Consider the following 22,818-nt stretch of genomic DNA (forward strand, 5'->3'; position numbering starts at 1 on the left):
GACAACGTTGTACATACGAACATTGTAGATGGAGTATTATTTGGGGAAGTGTGAGGTTATTCATTTTGGTTGTAAGAATAGAAAGCAGGATATTTCTTTAAAAAAGGCATGGAACTCGTAGGTGGAAATTAATGTCTGCGACATTAAGGTATCGCCCACTTGCTGGAGAACCAATGGAACTCCTGATCGCCTCCGTTGGGGAAGGCCAGCCGCTATTAAGTGCCTTCCCCAGGATTAGGGACTCTGGAGATGGAAATCCTGCTGCCGGAAAGAGAGCTGCTGGCCAGAGGCCAGCTCCTGATTGCCATTAGTGCCTAGGGGAATGGTGGCAGCTGCCAGCAATGCACCCACCAGAGGCCCAGGATCAAAGAGGAACCCCAGGTACTGAGTGCTTTTGGACAGGCGACCACCCCCCCAACCCCCCTGAGAGCCCACAAGCAAATTTGACAGTATTTGCTTTTCAAGCTTCCCAGTAGTGATTCCCCTGTCTGCTGTTAGTTGAATATCTGCAGAGGCAGGATGAGGCCCTTTGGTAGGCATTAATTGCCTACTTAAGGATTTCAATTGGCATTCAGGCAGGAAGGCCATCCATGAGTCTTCCCACCCCGAACTTAATTGTGTGGAGGCAGGGTCCCCAAAATGCAGAGGCACTTTGGTTTAACATCTCATCCAAAAGACAGCACCTCTGAAAATGCAGCACTTTCTCGATATTGCACTAGAGTCCCAGCCTTGATTTTTGTGCTTGGCCACACAATCTTCTGACTTATAGGCAAGAATACTACCAACTGAGCCACAGCTGACATATAAAAACTGACAAACTGCTTTGTTCAGGATGGTGTTGATTTTTATGTTTAGATATCAGAGTCACTGAGGATACTCACAAAGGCATAGCAAGTTACGGCTCATCCAACAAGGTAGTCTAAAAAGTAACTTATCAAAAGTAGGAAAGGCTTAAACCTCATTAAGTCACCCGAGCTTCCACAGAAGATTGTAAACCATAGTACACTCTGGGCTGGTATTTGCTTAACTTAGTGATAATTCAGACATAACATTGACAAATACCTCCAACTGGTGTTGGTAATGATCTTTTTGAAAATTAATTACCAATCTCAAAATTTATTGTTAATCTCCTATGGCCCTGAGTGTGTAGTGGCAGGCCTCCTTCTTTGAACTGCAGCTGTGTGGCAATTTTGATAAAACTGAGTGGCTGGCCAGGCCACCACGGAGGGCATAAAAGAACCAATCTTAAGAACTCTTACCCAGTTGAATCTCCTGCAATGCCTTTTGTACTCAATTGTTCTCCACTACCTTTGGAATCCCCTTATGGATCTACCCCTCCTACTTCTCATTAAACATTTCCCTTCAAAGACGATGCCATGTTTCACATGTATGTGAACTCCCCCCAGCTCAACCTCACCACCACTTCCCATGAAAATTGATCAGGCCTCTCATCAACATTAATTAGCAAGTAGAGTGGACACCCCAGCCAGTACTTGTGTTGTCAAACTGCTTATCTGGATAAACTGCAATTTCCAACAATTAAATATTGGGAAAACCAACGCCATTGGCTTTGACCTCTTCTACAAATACAGCTCCTTTGACACCAGTTTCATTCCCCTACTTAGCCACCATCTGAGACTGAACCAGACTGTACTCGCTATTTTAATTGATTCTGACCCATAGCCTCTCCATCACAAAGGCTACCTTCTTCCATCATTGTAACATCGCCTTTAATTCAGCTCATCTATGCTTTTTCACCTCCATGACTATTTTAATGTTCTCCAGGCTTGCTTTCTATCTTCTATTCTCCATAAACTTAAGCTCATCCAAAACTCTGTCTGTATCCTAACCCACATCAAATTCTTTCTCTGTTCATCCCTGTGCTTGCTGACTTACACTGATTCCCAATCCACCAACATCTCAACTTTAAAAATTCTCATCCTGTGTTCAAATTAATTCTATCCCTGTACCCTCATCCCTCCAGGAACTCTGTATTTCTTCAAATTTGGACTCTTGTGTATCTCCCATTCACAAACTAGTTTGCTAGTAGAAAATAAAAATATTATGAAGGCAGTTCATATTATTTCCCTTTCCAGAGACAGAATGGAATATGAATATTTATGCACCCAAGATACAGGAATAAGCAAAACCAAAAAAAAAATCCATTTTGGAAAGCGCTGCAGAGATTTCGCAGATTAAAACTTTAATTTTCATACCATTTCTTTAAAAGTAATTAAATTAATTTGCAATCATTTTTAATTATGTTAAGCAAATAGGTGTTAGTTCTGTCTTCAGTAATTACAAATGTAGCACTGACAGTGTACCTATTTAATACTAACAGGTTCCAGCTGTGAAAATCACCTTGGCCTCTAACCTATATCTTTGGGTAAGTACAGTAGTGGACATTCCACCCAGCACTAACCTGATTTTTTACTGAAGATGCAAATCACCTTTGCAATTTTTCAGATGGCATTAATGAGGCAGGTCTAGATCCAAGTTCTTAAGCTGCTATATTTTACAATTAGCAAGTGAACATACAGATCTTAATTTTAATGACAAAGCAGCCCATGAGTTTCTTACACTTGTTGGGAGATAAGGGGATTGTGGGCAAGGGTTTAAGGAGGCAATTGGTAGTAGAGAAAAGAAGCTAAGGTTTTGATTTTCAGGATGATCATTTCTGGCAAATGAGAGCAAGCTCCGATAGTGGTCAATATGATTTAGCCAGATTTGGCACTGGGAGGCTGAAACCAGTTGTGCACAATATGCTTAAATCTGCGCCCCTTAGACTTGAGTGCAAAAATGTGTAAGCCACATAAGTGGGAACAACCAGGATGGGAGACAGCAAGTGTTTTAGTGGTGGTAAAGACATCAGAGGTGGATGTTTAGTAGGTGGTTGAGTACATTGACAACTGTAGAAGTATCATGGCCAATAGTGGATCAAAGGATACACAGTTGAGCCTAGAAAGTGAATTTACAAATGACTTAGGGGAGTGATTTATTTCACAGAATCACACAGTGCAGAAAAAGCCCTTCGGCCCATCGTGTCTGCACCGACACTGATTCAGGACTGATGCAGAAGCAGGATTGTAAGCCTTTCTCCTATATTTAATAGAATCTTCGTTGTTCTACTCAGAATCCTCTTCATCAGCAACATATGAGTTGATTTATCTAGGATTATAAATTTTCCAAACATAAGGTTTTGCCTTTCTAAGTTTATTCAAGAGATGGCTGAAAGGTAGATTGCAAAGCAATATGGTAAATGTATGTTTTTCAGATTAGCAGGCATGGACTATTGAGGTGCCACAGGGATAAGTGTTAGGACTTGAATGGATGAATCTCAATGTCAAACTGAATATAGCAGCAAACAATAATAAAGACAAATAGGCAAGCTGAATGCAGAAATAAGTGGAAGGTTCAGCTTAATACAGAAAAGTGAAAGGAATTACAGAATGAGAATAAATATTTAATGGCCAACTTTCTCAATGCAATGGCAAAGCAAAAATGTATCTAGCTGAGCAGTTACATCTACACAAGTGGTTGGACATGTAAAAATAAACCATTAACAAGATAAATGGGAATTTGGGGTTTAGTGTTACAATCCCCATAGTGAACAATAATGTTAAAAAAAAAATTGAATTCCATTGACTGAATGATCTCCTCCTGGCAGAAAAGTTGCTAAAAACAAAAAAACTGCGATGCTGGAAATCCAAAACAAAAAATACCTGGAAAATCTCAGCAGGTCTGGCAGCATCGGCGGAGAAGAGTACAGTTGATATTTCGAGTCCTCATGACCCTTCAATAGAACTTAAAAAGTTCTCTTAAAAAGAAAAGTTGCTGTTGTAGAATGCCACACTTGTCTGTCTTGCACCATCTTCACATGTGTTGTAGCTTGTCTGCAAACACTCTGAGACAACCATCATTCAACTAGGCCCTAGGATGACCCCCTTTTTCTGCTGCCCTCCACTTTGCCCTCTAGAAGAGATCTCTTACTTTACAGCTCTGATCAAATGGCTGAAATACTGACATTTTCTTTGATGGATGTCACTTTCCAAGTGTTCTTTTTGCTCTAACAATTTCAAGCATATGTCTTAGCATCCACATTTCAAGGCCTCTATTTCCTTCCACAGATCTTTATTTATTGACCAGTTTTCTGAGACATACAGGAAAGCGGATAGAATGTGGCATCTGGAGTTTGTTTTCTTGTTACAAGCTTGAGTTTTTTTTTGTTGTTAACATATCCTTCAGCTTCCCAAAATTACTGTTGGCTATCTCTATCCTTCTAACTTCTCTATCACATCTGCCATCTTGTTATCATTTGTTCTAACCAGACAAACTTATCTAAGATAAAGGCAAAATACTGCGGATGCTGGAAATCTGAAACAAAAACAAAAAATGCTGGAAAAACTCAGCAGGTCTGACAGCATCTGTGGAGAGAAAGACAGAGTTAACGTTTCAAGCCCATATGACTCTTCTTCAGAGCTAAAGGGCAGTAGAAATGTGGTGAAATATACACTGTTTAAGGGGGGCGGAACAGGTGAAGCCGGATAGGTGGCCAGCGATAGGCGGGGGCAAAGGAGAGATTGCGAAAGATGTCAAACAAAAGGTCAAAGGGTTGTTAATAGTGGTGGTACTGGCTAAAGGAGGTGCTAAAGACAAACTTATCTACTAGCTTCTTCTAATGTATTCCTTCTAACTACTATTGGCTGTGTCTTTTTGGTGTTCATACTGAATCCATATTCTAACCTTCTAGATTTTTCTTGATCTATAATATTTTGTAGGGTCTCTTCTGGTACTGCAAGTAGCATTGTGTTCTCAGTGTAGCACAAGTTTGTTATGCACCTGCCTCAAATTTTTACCCCTGGAAGTACATCCAATTCTCTGAATATTTATTCTGTGTACAGGTTAAATAATTTTGGTAGTACACAACCTTGTTGTACTCCTTTTTGCCTGAAAGATATCTGGTTGTCTCTCTTCTAGTCTGATGCTTGATATTTGATCCCAATATAAGCCCTGGATAAATCTCTCATCTTTACTGTCAATATCAGATTTCAGCATCACCTATTAACTTTTGATGATAAACACAAGCACTTTTTCATAGTCTATGAAGCATACGTAAATGTTCTGGTTTACTTCTAGATATTTATCAAAGATTGTTTGTAGGTTAAATATTTCCTCTCTTGTTCCTACTCCAGGTCTAAAGCCAGACAGCATTTCACCAATTTCTACTTCAAATGTATCATTATTTATGATTTTCAAAATCACTTTAATGAGAGGACTCATTAAGCTTACAGTTCTAAAAATGATTGCACTTTGTTACTTTAGGCTTCTTAGGTAACTTAATGAATGTCTCAAGTCCCTTGGAATGTATTCTTTGGTATATATTTGATCAGAAATTTCTGTTACTACTTCAATTCAGTTTCTCCAATGGCTTTTAGATTTTCTGTTGTTATTTCATCTATGCCTAGTTTTTCATGCACTTATCAAAGCATTCCTTACCTCCGATATAATGTTTGGTTCATTGTTTGCCTCTATAGCTTGATAACTCCCTCAATTTGGATCATCGTACCATTCACATATATTCTTGTCCATCTTTTTGCTACTGCATCCCTTTCAAACAATATTTTGCCTTTGTCTGTTATGCATCCACTATTTGTTATCACTTTCTTTTTATCTTGTTAAAGATTTCATCTTCTGGTGCATAACACTCATTTTGTGATTTCTTTCCAGCTCCAATACTTCATCACATTTCATTATATCATCACTCTTTAGCCTGCCTACATCTATTCTTTATTTTCTTTTCAATTTCATCATACTCATGTGTTTCTTTTCTTTCCTCTTTCATCATTGCTAGTATCTCATCTATCATCCACTCCTTATCTTTTTCATTTTGGTAATATTCCCTTTGCAAAATGATGTATACACGTTTTCATGTTTTTTCCATTTGCCTTCTACTTCTTGTTCTAAGATCTCTATTTATTCTGATTTCTCAATCTTCAGACATTCATACTTGTTTCTTATTTTAAGAGTGAATGCCCCTCTGACGTTTTCATTCTTCAACATGTCAAGGTCTAAATGGTCTCTTGTTTCTTTTTTGGCATTTTCAAATAGAAAATTATCTTTTGCCAAAAGAAGACAATGATCTGAATGTATATCGGTACTGGGATAGGTATGAATGTTCTTTATACTGTTTGTAAAACATTGTGATGGTGAAACAATCTATTTGATTTCTATACACATCACCTGGATTCTCCCAATGTACAGTCTTTTTAGTTGCTTAAAGGTGTTTGCTACAATCGGATCATTTTTTTTGACAAACTTCTAATAGTCTCTCTCCTCTTTCATTTCTCAATCTAAGGCCACATTGACCGACGTGTGTTCCTGATATTCCTTCACTGATTTAAGCATTTGAGTCACCCATTACAATCAGCTGATTTAACTTGATCATAACACTTCAGGATGTCACTATAAAATGCCTCTATTTCCTGTTCACTGGGGAGGCAGTGGCATAGTGGTATTGTCAATGGCTAGCATTCCAGAGATCCAGGGTAATGTTCTGCACCCAGGCTCGAATCCCACCAAGGCAGATAGTGAAATGTGAATTCAATAAAAAATTTGGAATTAGAAGTCTGATGACAACCATGAAACCATTGCCGATTGTCATAAAAACCCATCTGGTTCACCAATGTCCTTTAGGGAAGGAAATCTGCTGTCCTTACCTGGTCTGGCCTACATGCAACGCCAGACCCATAAGTCGTAGGAGTAGAGTTAGGCTATTCGGCCCATCGAGTCTGCTCCGCCATTCAATGAGATCATATCTGATTTGATAATCCTTAATTCCACTTTCCTGCCTTTTCCCCATAACCCTTCACTCCCTTGCTGATTAAAAATCTGGCCATTTCCGTCTTGAATATACTTAACGACCCAGCCTCTACAGCCCTCTGTGGTAAAGAATTCCACAGATTGATTGACCTCAGAAGAAATTCCTCAGCATCTGTGTCTTAAATGGGTACCCCCTTACTCTGAGATTATGCCCTCTGGTCCTAGGCTCTCCCACAAAGGGAAACAACCTCTCAGCATCTACCCTGTCAAGCCCCCTAAGAATCTTATGTTTCAATAAGGTCACCTCTCATTCTTCTAAACTCCAATGAGTACAGGCCCAACCAACTCAACCTCTCCTCATAAGAAAATCCTTCCATACCCAGGATCAACCTAGTGAACTTTCTCTGGACTGGTCAGATAAGGGGACCAAATTGTTCACAGTATTCTAGGTGTGGTCTAACTAGTGCCTTGTATAGTTTTAGCAAGAATTCCCTATTTTTATACTCCATTCCCTTTGAAATAAAGGCCAACATTCCATTTGCCTTCCTTATTACCTGTTGAACTTATATGTTAGCTTCTTGTGATTCATGCACAAGGACTCCAAATCCTTCTGTGCTGCAGCCTTCTTCAGTCTTTCTCCTTTCAAATAATATTCAGCCCCTCTATTCTTACTGCCAAAGTGCATAACCTCACACTTTACCACAATATATTCCATCTGCCAAGTTTTTGCTCACTCAACCTGTCTATATCCCTCTGCAGACGACTTGTGTCATCCTCACCACTTGCCTTCCCACCTATTTTTGTGTCATGTGCAAACTTGGAGATAGTACATTCACTTCCCTCATTTAAGTCATTAATATATTGTAATTAATTGAGGCCCCAGCACTGATCCCTGTGGAACTCCGCTAGTTACAGGTTGCCATCTCGAAAATGCCCCCCTTATCCCAACTTCCTGTCTTCTATTAGTTAGCCAAACCTCTATCCATGCTAATACACTACCCCCAACACCATGGTTTCTTATCTTAAGTAGCCTTATGTGCGGTACCTTATTGAATGCCTTTTGGCAATCCAAATATAGTACATCTACTGGTTCTCCTTTATCCTGCTTTTTACCTCATCAAAGAATTCTAATAAATTTGTTAGGCATGATTTCCCCTTCATGAAGCTATGCTGACTCTGCTTGATTTTATTATGTATTTCTAAATGCTCTGCTATTACATTCTTTATAGTAGACTCCGAACATTTTCCCAATGACAGATGTTAAGCTAACTGGCCTCTAGTCACCTGTTTTTGTCTCCCTCCCTTTTTGAAAAAGGGTGCTACATTGGCTGTTCTCTAATCCTATGGGACTTTTCAAGAATCTAAGGATTCTTGCTTGGAAGATTACTATCAGTGCATCCACTATCTCTGTAGCTACTTCCTTTAATATCATAGGATGCAACCCATCAGGTCCAGGGGACTTATCAGCTTTTAGCCCCATTAGTTTCCCTAGTGCATTTTCTCTAGTGATAGTTATTGTATTTATTTCCTCCTCCTCTTTTGCCCCTTGATTATTTAGTATTTTTGGAATGCTATTAGTATCTTCTACTGTAAAGACTGAAGCAAAGTATTTATTCAACTCCTCTGCCATTTCCTGGTTTCCCATTATTTCCCCAGCCCCATTCTCTAAGGGGCCTATGTTCACTTTGGCCTCTCCCTTCCTTTTTATATATTTAAAGAAGTTCTTACTGTTTGTTTTTATTTAACTTGCTAGTTTACCTTCAAAGTTTATTTTCTTCCTGTTATTTTTTTTGGTCATCTTTTGTTGGTTTTTAAAACTTTCCCAATCCTCTGGCTTACTACTAATCTTTGCCACATTGTATGTTTTTTCTTTCAGTTTGATACTGTCCTTAAGTTGCTTGGTTAACCATGGTTATCCCCTTCCTTGAATCCTTCTTCCTCACTGAGAGTCATGAACAATTTTCTTAAACATCTGCCATTGTTCATCAACTGTCTTTTCTGCTAAACTGCTTTCCCAGTCCACTCCGACCAACTCTGCCTGCATTCCACTGTAATTACCCTTATTTAAGTTTAGCACAGTTGTTTCCGACCCAAGTTTCTCACTCTCAAACTGAATGCTAAATTCTACCATATTATGGTCACTGTTTCCTAGGGGATCCTTTACTCTGAGATCATTTATTAAACCTGCCTCATTACACATTACCAGATTCAAAATAGCCTGATCCCTGGTTGGATTCACAACCTATTGTTCTAAGGGACTGCCCCGAATACTCTGAATTCAAGCTCATGTCTACCTCTGCTAATTTGATTTTCCCAATCTGCATGAAGGTTAAAGTCACTCATGATTAATGTACTGCCTTTTTTACATGCCCTCGTTATCTCCTGATTTATTCTCTGTCCTACAGTATAGCTGTTAGGGGGCCTATACATTACACGCACCAGTGTCGTCTTCCCCTTGTCATTTCTTAGCTCCACCCATATATATGGATTTTACATCTTCCAATCCAATATCTTTTCTTGCCATTGTACTTATTCCATCTTGTACTAACAAAGCTACCCCATCACCCTTTCCTTCCTGCCTTTCGAAAAGTCACTGGATATTTAGTTCCCAGCTTTGATCTCCTTGTAACCACGTCTCCGTAATGGCTATAAAATCATACCTATTAACCTCTGTTTGTGCCGTTAATTCATTAATTTTGTTCTGAATATGATGTGCATTTAAGTAAAGGGCCATTAATTTTGCCCTTTTACCATTTTTTCCCCCTTTGACCCTATTTGCTGCTGTTTTTTTGTGTTTTACATTCTGTCCCTTCCTGTCACACTCTGGGTATCAGCAATGTGGTTGACTCTTAAACGCCCTATGAACAGGGGCAATTAGGGATGGACAATAAATGCTGGCTTAGCCATTGATGCCCAAATCCCATGAACGAATATTTGAAAAGGATCTCAGTTAGGTTAGGGCATAAACTTGTATGACAACCAGATCAAAAGGCTTTCTTTTGATCTTAATCACAATCACTCTGAGATTGGCAAGTAACTTTGAACTGATTTCTTGTATTTTGTGATTCCTACTCCATCCCTATGTTTCTCACCTCCCAGAAGCACATAATTCTTCTTTTTCATCCCACCAGATTCTAACCATTTTACTTCTGCAATTCCTAGTTAAGTCAATATAGTGTTTATCCATCACCTGTATGCAATTACCAATTCAATAAACTACTTCTTCCATTGAGTGTAAAGGGTTCAGAAGCTGACCTCCGTGAGTGTAGGTTAACTTTCTCATAAATGTGTTGGTTACTTTGTTGGGCAAGGGCTTCTCCTTCCCTGTCACTAATTACAACAGAATCAGTTCTGGGGGCCCAACCTCTTCTGTATCTCCCATTCTTCGACTATGACTTGCCATGAAAAACCATAGGGTATATACTGTGCAAGGTTCCAGACTCTTCGCAGGTGACTGGCTATATTGCCTTCCAAAGTGTCATGACTATGACTTTGGGTGTCACACATCTTGCTGGTTTTCACCTTCTGAGCCATTGTCCTATTAACATCTCTAGGATCTCTGCCTCTTCACTTGATCACATAAGATTTCAAGTTTAAAATTTTTACTGTAATAAACTAAAACCACCACTAACGCTATTTTTGTAGGCAACTTATGCTCTAAACTACAGAATAGCTCCCCCATTTAACTTTTAAAACAACCGAAAATCCCCCTCCACATTCATACTTTACTCTGTCCCTTACGTGGACACATTATTTTCCAGGAACCGGTCCAAAGCTATTCTCAGGTTCCGATGGCTTACTTCCCTTTCCCAGTCCAGTAACTTCTAATCCCTGAACTGACTTTAACGATGAGGGTTACCCTGGAGATGCCACCCTCTAGCCAAAGCTAGGTAAATCTTGCAGCCTCATTAAAATCCTATGAACTTAGTCTCTTCAGTCCCAGTGCAAACTCCCACCCACATTCTACATGGTGAACAATAGAGACTGACTGCCTCTCTCTGGTTCTTGCAGGCCGACCTGTCTGAGAGGTTTAGAGATATCTTAAGCAAAACCCAAAACCTGATACTAGATCCCCTCTCAAAGCCCATCTCCATGGTAACGTGAATCACACTGGGCCTTGTATCCAGCTAGAATGCTAATTAGCTATCCGTTAGACTCCTAACTCCATTCTAGAAATTAAAACCTGACATTCCTAACACCTCTCTTTGAGACTTGGAGACTAACCTTCTACCAAAGTCATCACAGATACCCTTCGCCATTGTTCACAGATGTGGACATCTTGTACCTTCTTCCCAGTAAATCAATCAGGGCCTCACTGACCCCAAAGCAACCAAGTCACCCAAGTTTGTTCTCAAGCAGGATTCAGAGCAAGTCAAATGACTCCCTTCACTGCTCTCTATTTTATCTTAAATTAAGCTGACAGTCCCAAAACAAACTTATAAACTTCGTATTTGTAAAATTTAGAATCAAGGGATTAAATTCAGAAGTGAAGAGGTCATGGTTAGCAAACACAAGAATATCAAGTGCAGTTTTGGGCTTCTCACTAATAGAAAAAAGGGCAGATTTACCAGGATGATATCTGAATGAGGAGGAAAAGCTCATCCAACTAGGATTAAAAATTAAAAATTCTAGACGTCCAAAATGATAAAAGGAATACGCAATGTACAAAGTAAATCGAAGATAAAAGACTGTGACATCAAGATAAGCACAGAACGTTTTCACCGGAAGATTGAAGAAACTGTATTGCAGTGTGTTACTGGAATGCTGAAGGAATGGTTGTCTTGCTTAATAAAACACAAGCCAATTGAACACTGCCTACTGTAGTTCGCAGACTAAAACTGTAAGATTAAAATGGTATTTTGATTCTCTATACAAAGCTGTAGAGCTAGTCTATATTTCCAAACTGAATAAAACTGCACAAAAACAAAAAAATTTAAATAACCTTAAAATTCTGAAATTTCAAAATCTTTAATGCCGACTTATGGCAAATATTTTCTGAGAGAGAAACATCTTTGCCACTTACCAACTTTCGTAGTTGCTAGGAAGTTTTTATTCTGTACATAGGACCATTTTGTACAAAATATGAAATCTACTTTATTAGATATTACACTACTTAAAACAAAGTACAACATATGTACAATATTAAAATGAAGCCGTTTATATAGGTATCACACTAAAGGTCACTTGTCATGTTACTGGACATTCCTCTTGTACAGGGCTTTTCTTTTTAAAAACAGATACAAATAAACTTAAAAAAGGTGTCAATCATAAAGCTGCTTTTAAAGAAAAACAGTCACCAGAACAACTTTTGGAATTACTTTTTCTTTAGACATTTAAGATTTTTTATAACCAATCATAAAACTGCTCATGTGCTGGTTGTGGGGTATCCGTTTTGTGCTGGTTAATCTGCAGAATGATCAAAAGCCATTCTGCAGGTCATTTTAAATTACCCAAGTCTTCCAGAGTCTACATATATTTTCCCAAATTGTCATTTAGTTTTGAATTGAGAGTAAAAATATATTCTGCAATTTATGAATAGACAACACATCTCGGTGTTTTGCACAGTAATTGCTAGTACTACTTTAATAACAGCCCCAGTAGGTGAAATTTGCCACAACTACCTGTGTATCATCCATTGCAAGCCAGAAAACAAGGACTAATGCTTTTTAATACAAAGTAATTTGCCAATTAATGTGAAAATACTCCCAATCATCCTAGCAAAAAAAAAGGTAATTCAAAGTTGACTTGCAACTTGGTGAGTGTTAATCTTTAGCAATAGGCAAGTTAAAATGAGGGAAAACTGCTAAAGACAGGATCATATTCTGAACTGTATACAAACAATATACTTTCTAGTGGCCAAAATAAAATTACAATCCTTCTCGAACACCTCACACAAACGTACTGCTGAACACCCAAAACCAAAGAATATGTGAGATAGACTACTAGTCAATGTCAGACGGAAGTTCAAACAATGGTATGCAAATAAAAAAAGAGCACAGCCATAGCTTGTAAGATTCCACATGGTAAAAGCACCCTACTGTCCTAAAAGAAAAAGGTATTGGGGACAGATTTCCAAGACAACTATTGAGAAGAAACTTAACTACATGTAAGTCAAAATAGATTTTCCAACATGCTTGTGTAGGACATTACTTTTTTTTAAGCATTCACTTTTCAAGTTAAACAGGAAGTGCTTTCTGAAATTTGAAGATTTTTCTCATACAACAATAATTGGGAAAACTTCTAATTTTGTTGTTTTCTTTACAGCCCTGAATACCCCTCCAATTTTAAACTTTCCTTAGCATGTTAGGCTCAGAAAAAAAATCTTAAAATAACGTAAACAGAGGTGGGAACACTTGAGAAGATATTTTAACTGAATGGTGTTTGCAGATGTTCTTACCATGCACCATTTGCAACACAAACCTGATAATCAGCTAGGGATTATAATCACTCAAACTTGGTGGTAAAGTTACATGAAACTGACCAAACATGAACTTCAAGAATATGCACAAATACTTATTTTTGGTTTTCCTCTGACCAGCTTCCGATTACTAATCATAATCAGTCATTTCGTATAGCTTACAACAGATATACGTACCTTGGTGTTTCACATGCCTAGCCCATCATATCTTCCTTCTAACAGTTGTTATAAAATCTAGTGCACATTAAAGTTAGAATAGCATGTGACATCTTTCATATCCAAAATCTAGTGCGCATTAAATTAGAAGAGTGACATTTTTCCAGATCCATTCTCTACAAGAGATCAAAATTCCCCATAAGTTTTGAGACAGAACAATTTCATAAAGTAGACGGCAAACCGACAGGACAGATTATTAAAAATACCAGGAAAGTTACGTTTGAGAACGTTAAAAGGTTGAAGGAATGGATTAAGGTAATAGCGAACCCTGAGAATTCTTGCCACAGCCGATTTAATACAATTAGAGTTCCATCAGAACTCCTAACTTGTCTTGCATAACATACATGAAGACAGACAACATGTAAAGAACTTTGACAAACTTTAAAAACTATAAAATGAGATGTCAAAGCACCTGAATAAAAAGATTAGATCCAAACTAATCCAGCAGGAATTAATTGTAGTTATTTTATACATTAATGGGGAGCTAAATCAGATTTAAAATTTCAAGTTAATAATTTACTTAAAGATAAAATCCTATGTGTTCTATAAGATGTGGTACTATTATATGGAAAAAATTATGACCAATATTTTTAATATCCCCTAAAGATACTTCCTTTTCATGCAGTGCATTAATAGAATTTACTTTAAAAAAACAGGATGGTTCCTTGCTTAAAAGTCCGATTTAGTGCAAGATGTTTAATGAGTTCAGAAACTCTTGACATTTACATTTATATTGACATTTACATTTATACCAATAAATTTTGTGATGTAATGATAAGTATACTGGGTTGAATACAGTCATAATGCAAAAAATGGTGGTTTTAGTACTAAAAACTCAGTCTGTGACTTCTCAGGAATAATTTTAGACTCAATATCCCATTTATTTTCAAACACAGGTGTAAATAAAAGGATAAATATAAATGCTAAACAAATTTTATAACTCAATGGTTTTGTGGATACGACAACTCACAAATTTAACTCCATCTTTTGATGTAGATTGTAGAAAGTACAATACTCTATTTACCATTGTTTGAACTACCAAGGCTTGACTTCATACATGGTAAGTTATTGCCTACAAACTGGATTCAAGAAAGCGTTGACTCAATGTATAGCTGATTGGTATGGCACAAAGCATAATAGCTTCTACAAGAGACCGAGTTCAGAGAATAGCTTTTTACAATATTCTGTTGAAATAGCCTAATGCCCATCGTGAGCAGATATTATCTCTTCAGCCCGGCGATGGGATTCCAAGGCCTTCACGGTGTAGATATCCTGAGGCAGCTCAGACTTGCGACGCACAAGTGGACGATCCTTTCGAAGATCTTTCTGTGCCTGCAGAAAAGTAAGTGACTATCAAGCAATGCTAACAATACCAGCAACTAAAGTAACTATTTTATAGGTTTTTAATACAATAAGATTTGGCCACAGAGAAAAAAAATTTGTATCGAAAACCTAAATTCAGAGATGATAGGTCATCGACCCAAAGCATTAACTTTGGATGTCTTCACAGATGCTGCCCAACCTGCTGCGTATTTACACAATTTTCTGTTTTAAAGTTTTTTTTTACTCTGTCAGTAATTTCATTTTAAATCACTCTTTTACCAAGGCAATAGCTATTAATATATAAAACTCTGCCTTTCCTTCAAGGGGTCAGTTGACAAAGACATGCCTTCTTAATAAAGACTTTCCACAGGAATGAGGAAAGACCCTGTTACAGTAACAATAATGAAATGCCACTGCACTATATTAAAAATTATGTAGAGTGCTACCTGAGAGATTTGAAACTATATACTGCATTAATACCCACTACACTGCTTAAAATGTTTTCTGACATTGCAGCTTCACACATGGATGAGATCCGAAATGTTAGCAAAATGTATATCTCACAATACAAGGGCATTTTTCTGTAAAGGCACATACATCATAAATGTACTATTTGTAATCACTACACACAGTTCATTTATAAGTGCTGTCTGAAATTGGCAAGTTTATTTTCCAGTAACCAAAAATAATACCACAATGTATGTCGATGTGGGTGTTATGAATCTTCCTTGTTGCTTGTAGTTAAGTTGCTTGCTGTTAAGTTGGAAGATGACTGTTCTATAAAGACAGGAACACGTTGCCACATAATGCACATTAAACTAATCTGCTGCGGAGGCAAACCGGTGTTTCTTTCAGAGAAGAAAGTATAATTGCTGTTAAGTATTCAGTGGTAGAGTTTAATTGCTCTTCAGGCTGTTGAGGACAGAAGCCTAGCTTTCACAAGTGTAGTTCTTAAGTTTATACAGGGTTAGGCTGGCAACTAAATTATTTTCAACTAGAGAGGGACTATGCAATTCCAAATGAGTTTAAAGTAAACAAAAATGAAGAGTGACATGAATCTGACAGATAAGAAATGCACTGAAGGGATATTTTTATTATACTAGTTGATCTCCTATGGCATTAGTCATGAAAAGTTTAAATGACACATTATTTTGCAAGGCATGGAAGGTTATACTATGTAGTGCAAAACACGCTATCCTAGTGGTCATATTTAAATGTGTTCCTTTAAAGCCACAAATGTTATTTCAAATGTTTATGCCAATAATAGACAGAAGTGAAACAAATGTGCAAATAATTAAGCAACACTGCAAGTGTGAAAAGGGAAGTTCATGCAGACTTAGAATATATTAAAAATTCTATCAGATCAACCAGTTATGCTCATGCAAGAGAGGATTGTTGAACTGTACAAGCAGGGCAATGAGTTCACATTTCCAGTGAAATAATTTCAAAAGGAATGTTTACGATTTCAGCTGTCACACAAAGCCAATCCTATTTGTGTCCACCTGGGGCAAGATCTTATGAAGGGCCTAATGGATTCAATAAAAAGTAATCTTGGGCTGTTCCAATCTTTTCTGCAATTTCATATATTTTTAAAAAGAATGACTTAAAAATTATAATAGGATGCAAACAACACCTCCATTAAGTTCAATTTATAACATCATAGCAAGAGCAATTATGAAACTGAACACCAATGAATTCATAAGATTAAATAGTGTAAGAAATGAAATTTAAAGTGAATCAGACAGGTACCAATTTACAGCCGCACATGTGAGTTGTACAATGTCATTAAGTTCTTTAATGACTTTCATAAAAAAAATGAAATGATGGCATTTTTGTAGCCATTTTATACCTGAGTTGCTTGATCTTCTACTGCCTTTCTGATCATTTGGATATCTTCTATCAATGGACCATCTGTTTCCATAGCAACTGGACTATTCATGCCACTGGGATCGATGATAAGCTGATACTGAAAGACAGAATTTAAGTTTCATGTACAAATAATCTGAAGTTATATTTAAAAATAAAATTGGCTCTACAAATAAGGGATATATGTTTTAAATTAAAAATTAAGAAGATGAGTCTGCCCTGGATGCTCATGGCATGCAGCTTTCACGTGGCACTACTGAAGTGGTGGTTTAAGAAGAATGCAAGCCAAATCAAAGAGAGCTGAACCTGGGTCTACTAGATGGCTGACTTGAGAGCAGCACTGGAGTGAGTTAAACTGTCCAGAAACTTGGTCATCTTGGGTTAGCCAATCTCAGCCACAGCAGAAATAGTGACACAACTGGGAAGGATTTCCACTTCTAGTCTTTGTCTAGCATTCCTTATTGAATTTGTATTTATATGGCTACACGGCAAGGATAGGACCAAGCTTAGCTGTGATGCCCTGCTGTCAAATAGCCTCCACCATTCATTGTCGATGCTCATAAATGAATATTTGCCATTTAGACCCTGTGTGGGGAGGGGAGGGATTTCAACATTGTAATCACACCCCAACAACAACCCAATACCTACTTGAGGATGGAAACTTAAAACTCAGGGGGACTGGTGGAGGAGAGAGGGATTTAGAAATAGGCGACTTGTGCTCAGTCACAGATGTTCATAACACGGAGGATTCATACTCACCAAAAATTTAGTACAAACACAAATCAACAAGGAAAGTATTTCAGCTCAGAACAGAAATAAAGCATAAACATGCAGTTTAAAGTCAACCTAAAGTGACCAAAATGTGCTCGTTTTCTTAAGATATCAATATATTAAGTGTGTTAAATTTATTACATAAAATTTTATAATTTAGAATTCCCAGTGATATATACAAAGTTGCCCAATTAGGTAACTGAAAAGAGGGAATAAAATATTCATTTTAGTATGTCAACCAATTTTTTTCTGTGTAGTATTCTATCCAGTAGTGCTAATGGTGCCAATACATCTATTTCTTGCCCTTTAATGCACTGTGACAGGCCAAGTATAAAGCTTGATTCAGGTGACAATTAAGTTCTGATGTTCCACTGCTTCTGCTGCACATTACATCTACTGCATCTCAAACTTCTGTAACAAATGGACTACATTCAGTTGGCTTCTTATGCCAACCTTGTAAGTAGGTAAAATGATAAAATTACATGAAACATGAAATGACAGTAAGTTCTAGGGGATATTTTCCTTTATTATGCTCACTTTAATTTTACATCCATCACACACACTTTTGGGTCATTAATGCTGCAACAAACATCTCAGATCTCGTACAAAGCAACTTCCATATTCCTACAAAGCGAGGTCATCTTTATAATAAAAAATGCAAATGTTGGAAATCAGATAAAAACATGGATGGAAATTACATTTATTCTCTTGTTTTATAACTCCAATTGGTGAATTGTAACAGATTTGGTAACTGGGACTAACATGACAAGCTTTGTTCCCCCCCACCCTTTCCATTTAGAGTGATGAAATTAACTGTAAAATTCTACAAGGTCAGCGCACCTATTTTCAACTTGGGTCTGCATAAAATACATTCATTTGCATTCATCTGGACAAGTCTGCCATGTGACATCTTACAACACCATCTTCAAGTGTGATTTTATACGGACATATATATACACATACAAACACATATATAAATATATATCAAAGGGCACAAAAGTAAATAATCTTTCTTTGAGCCTGTAGCCCTGACTTTCCAAAGCTGCATTAGTGGTATTGAAGCACGTAGGCAGCAATCATTGTCATAGTTATGTATGCCTGGATTTCCAATTGGTGGTTTTCAGTCCAAAAAGAGACACTGCTACCACCTTTCTTGGGTCTTATTTAAATGCATAATTACAAATTTAATCTAATCAGAATTTCTAACTGTTGCATCCAGAACAGAGTTAAGCAGGCCTTAGTCCATGCCATGTTCATTGGAGACTTTTCTTTTTATTTGAGCTTTCTGTTCAATGTTGCTGAATTTTGCTCCATGAACTTGTTTTTACTGATAATTGTTTCATTTTTGGGATTTATTTGTTGCCAATGCTTTCCTTTAGTGTTTTTGATTGGTAAGAGTATTTAAATGGCTGTGTGAATCATATGGATTCCTCCCTTCAGGGGTCCAAACATGCTAGATGCTTTAGATTAAGTAAAGGAGTTCACAAGGAACCACTAAACATTGAAGTGACTCTGGCTGACACAAATCACTATTCAAGAGCCATATTTGGACGCTCCTCCATATGTACCTGCACAAGTCAGAACTGATCTTTTTTCTGCTTTACAAGGTTGGCTGTCACACACTAGTACAGTTTGCTGTTGGTTGACCTGCAAACAACTGGAACACTCATGGCTTTACCTATAGCAGCTAACATTTTTTATACTAATAGATTCTTCTAAGTCAGGTGAGAAGACTTGTGCTATATAAGGCACGCTTTAGTTCACACCTGCATGAAACGAGTTTTTGCAAAGGATAGTACCTTAATTACTTTGTATTGAAAAGGAACTGGTCAGTACTCAGAGCTTTCAGGTAGTAGGCTTCTCTCAAGATGTCACCAATGACCCTCGTGAGCACCAGAGATCCTTGTAGCAATACTATGACTGATGCGCAAAGATAGGATTTTCAGGGGGAGGCTGTGGCATAGTGGTATTGGATTCTTAATCCAGAGACCCAGGTTCGAAATAAATGGCAGGTGGTGAAATTTGAATTCAATAAAAAAAATTTGGAATTAAAAGTCTAATGATGACCATGAAACCACTGTCGATTGCTGTAAAAACCCATCAGGTTCACTAATGTCCTTTAAGGGACTCTGCCATCTCAACCTGGTTTGGCCTACATGTGACTCCAGACCCACAGCAATGTGGTTGACTCTTACATGCCCTCTGAAATGGCCTAGCAAGCCACTCCGTTCTCAAGGGCAATTAAGGATGGGCAATAAATACTGGCCTAGCCAGTGACGCCTCCATCCCATGAACAAATAAAAACAAAAATCAATTCATCCTCAAGCATTATCTGGCCTCAAAAATATTACATACATCAATGATTCGCATGCAGGAAACAGCCAGGAAAGATTCATGGCTGCATTTTTGAAAGAAGAAACACAAAGGCGTTTTTAGATGATGATCAGGGCTAATCTATGTTGACCCCACAGTGACATTGTCCCTCAATGACAGCAGAGGGCAGCCTTGGGCTGAACATCTGACCAGTTTGTTGTCCCATATCTGCCACTTACATCTGTAAAAGAAGTCTGCCCATCCCAGTTTAGCACAAATAAGCTGGGTGCAAAGGGCAGTGGCTATGTACAATGTTCAAAATGGTACCTCTGAGATAACAATATTGGGGAGAAGGTAAACCATGAGCTGGTTAAAAGCAAAATGAGGGATTTAACGATAGAAAAAGTTAACCACTGGAGGACAAAATACCAAGAACTGACAAATACATTCAAGGATCCTGTGGAAAAAGGCGGAGGGGGAGGTGGGGGGATAAACACTGGAAGCCCTAGAGATTATATTTTTTGGTTGACAAATGGTGGACAGTAAATCTTTAACAAAGTAGCACACAGAAAACGCTTGAAGATTAAGGGGTACATAATGAGAAGAATAAAAAATTGGATTTAAATCAGGTAGAAGGGAGGAAACAGAGGAGGGGTTAACGGCAGTTCCTCGGAGTTGTTGGAAGTAGTTATCAGTATCCAACAGGGTTGTGTCCGGCACTGCACACTACAATGCAACATTCCAAGGCACTTTCTTAGTATCCTACTGGTTGAGCAGAATATCCTATTTGTATTGACGAACAATTTAAGAATGTAGCACCTTCAATACATATGTTCTCTAATGAGATTATTAATTTGTGGTTTGTTATTCAACTTAATTGAGTTGTATATAAAGTTTGCAGCTACAAGCAAAATTGAATGTAGCTTGTAGGTTGAAAGAACTAACACTGTAATATAGCAAAAAGCCTCAATACACAGCCTGAAAGAGTTAATAGAATTTGCTTCAAGTTTTCCCATTGGCTCAGTGAGTATATGCAACAGTGCGTACGAACATGTGAATTAGGAGTAGGCCACTCGGCCCCTCGAGCCTGCTCCTCCATTAAATAAGATCATGGCTGATCAGATTGTAATCTCAACTCCACATTCCCACCTAGTTCTAGATTCTCTTGCAAGGCGGAACATCCTCTCCATATTTACCCTTTCAAGACCCTTCATGATCTTATATGTTTCAATCAAGTCACCTTTTACTCTTCTAAACTCCAGAGGATACAAGCCTAGCCTGTCCAACCTTTCCTCATAAGACAACCCCTCCCATTCCATGTATTAATACAGTAAACTTCTCTAAACTGTTTCCAACACATTTACACCCTTTAAATATGGAGACCAATACTGTACACAGTACTCAAGATGTAGTCTCACCAATGCCCTGTATAACTGAAGCATAACCCCCCCTACTTTTGTATTCAATTCCCCTCACAATAACATTCTATTAGCTTTCTAATTACTTGCTGTACCTGCATACTAACCTTTTGCGATTCATGCACGAGGGCACCCAGATCCCTCTGCATCTTGGATCTCTGCAATCTCTCCCATTTAGATAATATGCTTCTTTTTTATCCTTTCTGCCAAAATGGACAATTTCACATTTTTCCAAATTATACCCCATTTGCCAGATCTTTGCCCACTCAGTTAACCTATCTATATCCCTTTGAAGCCTCCTCTTCACAACTTACTATCCTACCTATCTTTGTGTCATTAGCAAATTTAGCAACTATACCTTCGGTCACTTCATCCAAGTTGTCATTTATATAAATTATAAAAAGTTGAGGACCCAGCAGTGATCCCTGTGGCACACCACTCGTTACATCTTACCAACCAGAAAATAACCCATTCATGCCTACTGTTTCCTGTGAGCTAGCCACCAATCTTCTATCCATGCCAATATTTAATCCCTGTGCCATGAGCTTTTATTTTCCACAATAACCTTTGATGTAGCACCTTATCAAATGCCTTCTAGAAATCTAAGTACAGTACATCCACCAGTTCCCCTTTATCCACAGCACGTTACTCCTTCAGAGAGCTCAAAAAAAAATGGTTAAACATGGTTTCCCTTTCACAAAACCATGTTGACTCTGCTTGATTACCTTGAATTTTTATAAATTATATAACGTCTTTAATAATAGCTTCTAACATTTTCCCTATGGCAGATGTTAAGCTAATTGGCCTGTATTTTCCTGTTTTCTGTCTCACTCTCTTTTTGAATAAAGGGGTTATATTAGCTATTTTCCAATTGAATGGAACCTTTCCCAAGTCTAGGGAATTTTGGAAAATTAGAAGCAATGCATCAACTATCTCACTAGCCACTTTTTTAAGATACCAGGATAAGTCCATCAGGACTCGGGCACTTGTCAGCCTGCAGTTCCAACAATTTTCTCAGTACCACCTCCCTGGTGATTGTAATTTTGAGTTACACCCTCCCTTCTATTTCCTGATTTACAGCAATTTCTGGGATGTTACTTATATCCTCTATAGTGAAGAACAATGCAAAATACCTGTTCAATTCATCTGCCAGGTCCTTATTTTCATTAATTCCCCAGGCTCACTTTCGATAAGACCAATGCTCAACTTTTAAAAAAATCTAAAGAAACTCTTACTATCTGTCTTTATATTTCTAGCTAGCTTTCTCCCTCCTTAATCTTGTAGTAATTCTTTGCTGTTTTTTATATTCCATCTAATCTTCTGACCTGCCACCTACCTTTGTGCAATTATATGCTTTTCCTTTAAGTTTGATACTATTTTTAATTGTTTAGTCAATCACGGATGGTGGGTCCTCCCCTTGGAATTTTTCTCTCATTGGAACGTATCTATTTTGTGCATTCTGAAATATCTCCTTAAATGTCTGCCACTGCATCTCCATTGACCTATCCCTCAACCTAATTGGCCAGTTCACTTTAGCTAGCTCTGTTTTCATTCCTCATAATTTCCCTTTAAGTTTAAAATACTAATCTTAGACCCACTCTTCTCTCCCTCAAACTGAATGTAAAATTCAATCATATTATGAGTGTTGTTGTCTAGGGGCGCCTTCACTAGGAG

At 37.8% G+C, this 22,818-nt stretch overlaps 1 protein-coding gene across 8 annotated transcripts in view; it reads right to left on the reverse strand.

Moving 5' to 3' along the window:
- Positions 1–11,846: 11,846 nt before the first annotated feature.
- ppp2r5ca (protein phosphatase 2, regulatory subunit B', gamma a) overlaps positions 11,847–22,818 on the reverse strand; it is a 308,188-nt gene continuing 297,216 nt past the window's right edge. For 6 of the 8 annotated variants that reach the window (XM_078562375.1, XM_078562376.1, XM_078562368.1 and 3 more), the window contains 2 exons: positions 16,626–16,742; positions 11,847–14,785 (listed from right to left, as the gene is read on the reverse strand). In XM_078562375.1, the coding sequence (XP_078418501.1) occupies positions 14,651–14,785; positions 16,626–16,742 (252 nt within the window). In that variant the 3' untranslated portion in view covers positions 11,847–14,650. The remainder of the gene's footprint in view (positions 14,786–16,625; positions 16,743–22,818) is intronic. The other 2 variants (XM_078562370.1, XM_078562373.1) reach the window with 1 other exon arrangement.

Source organism: Cetorhinus maximus, chromosome 18 (assembly GCF_964194155.1).
Source record: "Cetorhinus maximus chromosome 18, sCetMax3.hap1.1, whole genome shotgun sequence".
Taxonomy (NCBI): domain Eukaryota; kingdom Metazoa; phylum Chordata; class Chondrichthyes; order Lamniformes; family Cetorhinidae; genus Cetorhinus; species Cetorhinus maximus.